The following is a 6,522-nucleotide window of genomic DNA, read 5'->3' as shown; positions in this document are numbered from 1 at the left end:
TTGTATTTGTCCCTTTCTTCTGGTCCAGACACGCCTCTTAAAGCAAATAGACATAATAAAAGCTATCAGGTAATCTGGACCGCAGCAGCAGGCCAGTGCAATATATATGTAATTTGAGTAATACCTATGATTTTTAATTTCTATAACATATCTTCAACCTTTTGTTTTGCGAAGACATAATGGCATATCTTCAACTTTCTTTGTCATGTAACAGAAAATTTAAAGTGCAATGCTATCATCGCCAGAAGCTCAGAACCTCGTTTCAAGTATAGACAGTCTAGTTGTCCAATGATGACAATGACATGTCACTATGTCAGAGTCTGAGCAGCTGGTTTCTTGCACGAATGTGTGGCCCGGGTGCGAATAATTAATTGTGCTGATCTTTCGGGTGATGGAATCTAATCTTGCCAGAATCGCTTGTCAGTTACAATGTCGTTTGCACTCATTAATTGGTTTACAGGATTTAAGTAGATTGCAAGAGTTGTGTGGTTGCATTATCTTCAGCTTGTACAGGCTGAACCGGCCATGCATCATGCAGCCTGTTCGTTTGGCCGTGGCTTGTCGTAAACGATCGTAAATTTTTAGTCGGAATAGTATTTTTCTCTCACACAAACCAGCCAGCAGTACTTCTTCACGAACCAGCAACGATACGAACCAGCCAACCGAACAGGCTGCATGCATGTGCTTGTCCATCAGGCCATATCGCTAAGATTCATTATTGGTGGTTCATATGGGCAGAAGCACTTTGCTTTTGCATCACACTAGCTACATGATGAGAATGGTACAAAGAGTTGCTTACCAGTCAATTATTCCTGTCGCGGGATTGTATTTCTGCAATGCATGGCTATTTTTGGACGTCTACTATGATGATTAGTATTTGACATGCTTGATTACTGATTTGGTGTGTTGTGCAAGCAGCTGATCCAGAAGAAGACGCAGATTCCAATGTATATATCTTAATTAGTTTGTCAGCACCAGCCGGTCTTCTTTAGTTTCGACTTCCTTTGTGATGTTGTGTAAGGGGTTGTGTTGATTGAACCGGTTGGAAGCCCATGGTGGAACTGTAGGTGGGGCTCCTCCAAAGGTGCTATTCGTCGAGTGCCCCTACACAAAGATAGTTTGGGAGCTTGTAGCTGTTTGGAGCAACTGCGCCAACTTGGGTCTATCTGGATGCAGTGAGGTGAACGATCTGGAGGAGTGGTTCCTAACAATGACCAAAAAGGGCACCAAAGCGGTGCATTCACTTGCCATTCTCACAATATGGCAAGTCTGGAAACAAAGAAATGCAATGACTTTCAAGGAGGAGCGGAGATCAATGAGAGCAGTTGTCACAGGGATCAAAGATGAGTGCTCCTTATGGGCATCTGCAGGTGGGAAGATCCTTCAGCCTTACAACGATTGTAAACCCCCTATGAGTAATTAACTAGATGCAATTTCACTCCACACACAGCAGTCTCCTGTGTGTGGTCGCGCCACTCGCGCATGTAACGAAGCAACCTCTGTAATCTCCTTGTTATTAATATAACGCCAGATAACCGGATCTTTAAAAAAAAGGAGTTTTTTTTGGATATTATTGGGGTAAAAATGCCTTTGAATTTTCTAGGTAAGCACCATTCAATTTAGTGTGGAATATGACAAGTAGCTTCAGAACCTTCGCCGTTGCAATTTGACGAAGAACGACAAAAAGGTCTGATCAGATTACTGAGTACTTTACACCAACTCATGTATTAGCAAGTGGTTCCCAACACGAGGCGATCATCAGCGCATTCAAGTTGGTTGGTAAATTATTCAATACCAGGTCCGCCAACTCGTTGCTTACCAAGTTGCACAAAAAGTTGATGAACTAATTTATTTTTTTATGATCGAAAAGAGAGAGAACTTCTTGTACAATGAATATGGCTAGCTGTTAGTAGCACTATCAAACATTTAGTTGCCGTATACTCAATCCTTTAACAACAGTATTAGCTAGTATTATTATCTTTACAAATATCAACTGTCAGGCGCTGGATGGAACCAATCAGCTGTCAATTAAGCCCCCATTATATTGATTGGCGGTTGGCCGATGGCAGAGCAGCTGTTATACCACCCGGCGGCCCGGTCGCCGTCGCTAACCTGTCCGCGCCATTCCGGCGGCACCGCCACCGGCCCACCGCGATGGGCTGCGACTGCGACCGCGACCGCGGCCGCGGCCTGGCCATCGAAAAGACAAAACTGCCCATCAAGACGGTTCTGTCCTCACCAAACGCGCGTGAGACGGGTGGCGAGGCGGCCCAGCCCGAGCAGCCCGGCCCGGCCCCGCGGGCGCGGCAGGAGGTCGGACCGGCACAGCGGGCACGTCGCCCGGCCGAGGTCGATCCAGCGGTCGATGCAGGTCCGGTGGAAGGCGTGCGCGCAGTTGCCCAGCCGCCGCACCTCGTCCGTCGCCTCCAGCGTCTCCAGGCACACGATGCAAGCCGGCGCGTCGTCCTCGCCGCCTCCGTGGTCGCGGCACTGCTGGCACGCCGCGTGGGCGCCGGACGACGACGACGGCTGCTGCTGCTCGGCCAGGAGCTGGGCGTACTCCACGGCGGGGAGCCGGCTCTTCACCTCCTCGGGCTGGTGGCGGTGGGCCTCCGCCGAGGCGCGCGCGGCGGCGTCGTGCGGGAAGCGGCACAGCCCCACGACGGCGAGCATCAGCAGGACGGCGTCCGTGATGGCGCTGAGCAGCTTGCAGAAGGCGATCACCGGCTTCGGGATGGGGAGGCAGTAGCACACCAGCGGGAACCCCATGATCAGTGGATTGGATTGATCGATCGAGCTCGACCGGCCGAATGAAGCAGAGAGCTCTTCTCCGGCCGAGACCAAAGGCAGAGAGAGAGAGAGAGAGAGAGAGTTGTTGTCTGACACGAAAGCAGGGTGATCTCTTCTATGTGGATACACAGGCTCGCGGGACGCGGGACGAACCAACGAGCGCCAACGCCAAGGGCGGAGCGGAGAGGATATGGTGGACTGGTCAGAGCAGCTGAAGCGGCCCGCTGGTTAAATAGAGGGAGGGAGCTCAGGGAGGCGGAGAGAGCAGCCGGGCAGGCGCGCCGCGTAGTGCGAACTGCGAAACGGTGGTTGTTTTCACGTGGTATAGTTGGTGGCAGTGGGATGGTGCGATTCGGCCGGTAAGAAAGGTGCGTGCACCTGCCGTGCCCGGTGCCCGCTACGGCGCTACCTGTGCCTGTGCCTGTGCCTGTACCTGTACGGGGGTTGAACGGGCCGGCGCGGGCGGCCTGTGGTGTGGTGTGGTGTGGTGTGGTGTGGTGTGGGAACGTGACGACCTGGCTCGCTGACAGGCTGGTATCGCCCGGGTCGCTTGCATTGTTTACAGCTCAGTTTCGCACATTTTTCAGCGTGATAAACGTGTGACGAAAGTAACGCGCGCTACTTCCTAAAAAAAAAAAGAAAGTAACGCGCGCTGAGAACGACGCTGCCCGTGTTTTACCTCGGCTATATTGAAGTAGGAATCTGTAGTGCTCCGAGGCTTTAATTAACTAAGTAGCGTGTTCGTGTATTGCTACGGGACAACTAAATTTTTTACTAAAAATATACGGATCGCACGATAAGATAATAATACTGTTAAATTAAATATCGATGTTAAAGTAATATTTAATTCAAAAGGCAAAGTTCGTGAAATTAACACAGTCATGGAGAGCGCGGCGTCGCAGGCTCACACACTCTACTGTATAGATTTTTTCGTGATATGGCTAAGATAATATTTTATATCGGCAGAAAGAATTCTCCGATATCCATTTCTTTCATGCGCTAATAAATCCATGAATAAGTTTCGCTGCATCTCCATATAATCCTGTACACATAGGTTCGAGTATATATGTAAATATTAGTACCTGTCACATGGATAATACTGCATGTCTTAATAAATCTCTCATAAAATTTTAAAACAAAATATATTATACTCACCGTATAAATATACGTGGCTTTAGGACTATCCCACACAAACATATATTGTAGAATAAGGTATCCACTTGAGTGTCTGTTCCAAGATGTTGAATTAGGTATTATAATTCTTAATTTCGACATATTTTTCAGGTCAAGACAACCAATGGTAACACTTTTCTTAGTGGTGCATAATTTTATGGTGCACCTCTTAACTATCTGAGTAACGATAAGTTAGCACTGCAAAGGCTCAAAAAGCTGCTGAGAAGGCCAATGTTGAGTTTTTCTTCACTATGCATGCTAAAACATATGTCCCCATTTATCATTGCCGATACTTTTGATGCAAAGCAATTCAACATTACCATGATTAGATATAAGTTTGAGTCTCTTGTAAGCAATTTTATAGAGGGACTCTCATCCTTTATGTGATCTGCCTCAAGATTATTGGTAGGACGATGGACCCATAACGGAATATCGCACCAAAAAGTGTCCACGTTTTATCCACAATTTATTTCCCATAAATACATGCGGGTACTATGATAATACTAACTACACCAAATAAAAGATTAGAGAGAATTTGCATTGCCTCTAGAATAATTTATTTATTAAGTTCTTTGGACTCTACAGGTAATTTTGAAATATTTGTTTGCATGTCTTACCTCGTATCATAATTCAAAATTTTGTAGTTTAATTAGAATATGGGGAAATGATTCAAAATGAACAGACCCAAGGGCAATTTCAGCAAGAAACAACAAGCGAGGGCGATGGAACACGTGAGCGTGAAACCAAATGAAAGTAGGAAAAAGCTGTCCCTTTTGCAAATGCAAAGAGAGGAAGTAATTAAATATAGGCAGATTTGACAAGGTTCTCATAAATGCAAAGATGTTTCTTTTGTCTTAATTATCTTTCTTTCTGTGTTAATTTTCTTTTCTTTTGCTCGTTGCCATGTATGCTGGTGCATGCAAATATGCAATGTGTATATGGATAGCACAATAATTTTCTACTTTCTATTTTATCGTGATTCCTTTATCACATGACAGGCAATATTCAATCAAGGAGAATCGTACCAAAGGACGCAGCATGCGGGAGATGTCGTGGGATCGCAGGCGCGGGCAGACGGACGAACCAAAATAAATGTTGTACCAAAAAATGTCCATACTTTGTTCTTTTTAGTCGTATGAGAAATATATGTTTGCATGTCTTACCTCGTATCATAATTCAAAATTTTGTAGTTTAATTAGAATATGGGGAAAGGATTCAAAATAAATAGACTCAAGAGCAATTTCAGTAAGAAACAACAAGCGAGGACGATGGAACACGTGAGCGTGAAACCAAATAAAAGGAGAAAAAAGTTGTCCTTTTTACGAATGCAAAGAGGGAAAGTAATTAAATATAGGTAGATTTGGTAAGGTTTTCAGAAATACAAAGAGGTTCCTTTTGTCTTAATTCTCTTTTCTTCTGTGTTAATTCTCTTTTCTTTTGCTCGTTGCCATGTATGCTGGTACATACAAACATGCAATGTGTATATGGATAGCACAATAATTTTCTATTTCATATTTTGTCGTGATTCCTCTATCACATAATAGGCAATATTCAATCAAGGAGAATTACATCAAAGGACGCAGCATGCGGGAGATATCGTGGGATCACAGACGTGGACAGACGGACGAACCAAAATAAATGTCGTACAAAAAAATATCTACACTTTGTTTTTTTAGTTGTAGAAGATTGTGTGATTGCGTCACAACTCACACGTACTCATGCGCGTGTCACACGTAGTGCTACTGTGCTATATGTTGCGTTCCGACTGACGAACTAATCTGCAAGCCCCTTGTGATGAGCCACTCCAACGGAGCGGTCGGTGTCCCGTCGGCACGCCAGATGCACGTATGTAGCCACTAATCGCTTGGCACGTACCCTAGCAAAGCCAAACTATTCGGTAAGCCATCGGCCGTCACGATGCGGCGCACGTCGTCTCCAGTGGCGCGCGCGGGCACATGGATTCGGTTAGCTGAGCGGTCCCTTTCGCGGCGTCTCGCGAGAAGGCTGCGGCTGCGCACAGGATCAGGCGTCAGCCATAACCCCTGCCATCATCGGCCCGTCGAACGCGTAGCCTCTGCGCAAGTGCGTGCACGTTTGGAGTCGGCTGCTGCCGGCCGTTCGTGTCGGAAACCAAATTGGGTCCTCCGAGTCTCGAATCTCCGGGCTGGAAGAGTTTGGCAGCGGCGCCGCGCTGCGCCCATGGATCCAGAGTCCAAAGCAAGAAAACTCAGAATGGATAAACGGACGCGGTCAGGCCCACGTTGCTCAGCAGATGGCAATGCAGGAAGAGATGCTCCCTAACGGGCCCGTGGTTATTCTTAACTCAAGGACAAGATAACAATATAATTCTAGCTGTATATTGCTCAAATCATCTTAACTCTTACGATAATGATATGCCGCAGGCATCCGTCCCGTGACTTCTGTCCAGACGCGGCTCCCAAACCTGCGAAGGATCGCCTCCATCTCTCTCAAAAAGAAAAAAAAAATCCCTACTATGCTCATCCGCCCGCCGCAGCATGGCCGCTCATCTGCCGGCACCCTTCCCCTACCACACGCCCA

At 46.7% G+C, this 6,522-nt stretch overlaps 1 protein-coding gene across 1 annotated transcript; it reads right to left on the bottom strand.

The window, feature by feature from the left end:
* Nucleotides 1–1,835: 1,835 nt before the first annotated feature.
* LOC136473735 (brassinosteroid-responsive RING protein 1-like) lies at nucleotides 1,836–3,007 on the bottom strand. Its single transcript, XM_066471379.1, has one exon. The coding sequence runs from the start codon at nucleotides 2,767–2,769 to the stop codon at nucleotides 2,236–2,238; it is 534 nt and encodes a 177-aa protein (XP_066327476.1). The 5' UTR covers nucleotides 2,770–3,007; the 3' UTR covers nucleotides 1,836–2,235.
* Between the last annotated feature and the right edge of the window lie 3,515 nt (nucleotides 3,008–6,522).

The sequence above is a fragment of the Miscanthus floridulus genome, chromosome 8 (genome assembly GCF_019320115.1).
Source record: "Miscanthus floridulus cultivar M001 chromosome 8, ASM1932011v1, whole genome shotgun sequence".
Lineage (NCBI taxonomy): Eukaryota > Viridiplantae > Streptophyta > Magnoliopsida > Poales > Poaceae > Miscanthus > Miscanthus floridulus.
This window is presented reverse-complemented; position numbering and strand designations above follow the sequence as displayed.

Bases quoted from the DNA above. Each gene is read 5' to 3' on its own strand.
- LOC136473735 (XM_066471379.1), bottom strand. From the start codon at position 2,769: ATGGGGTTCCCGCTGGTGTGCTACTGCCTCCCCATCCCGAAGCCGGTG.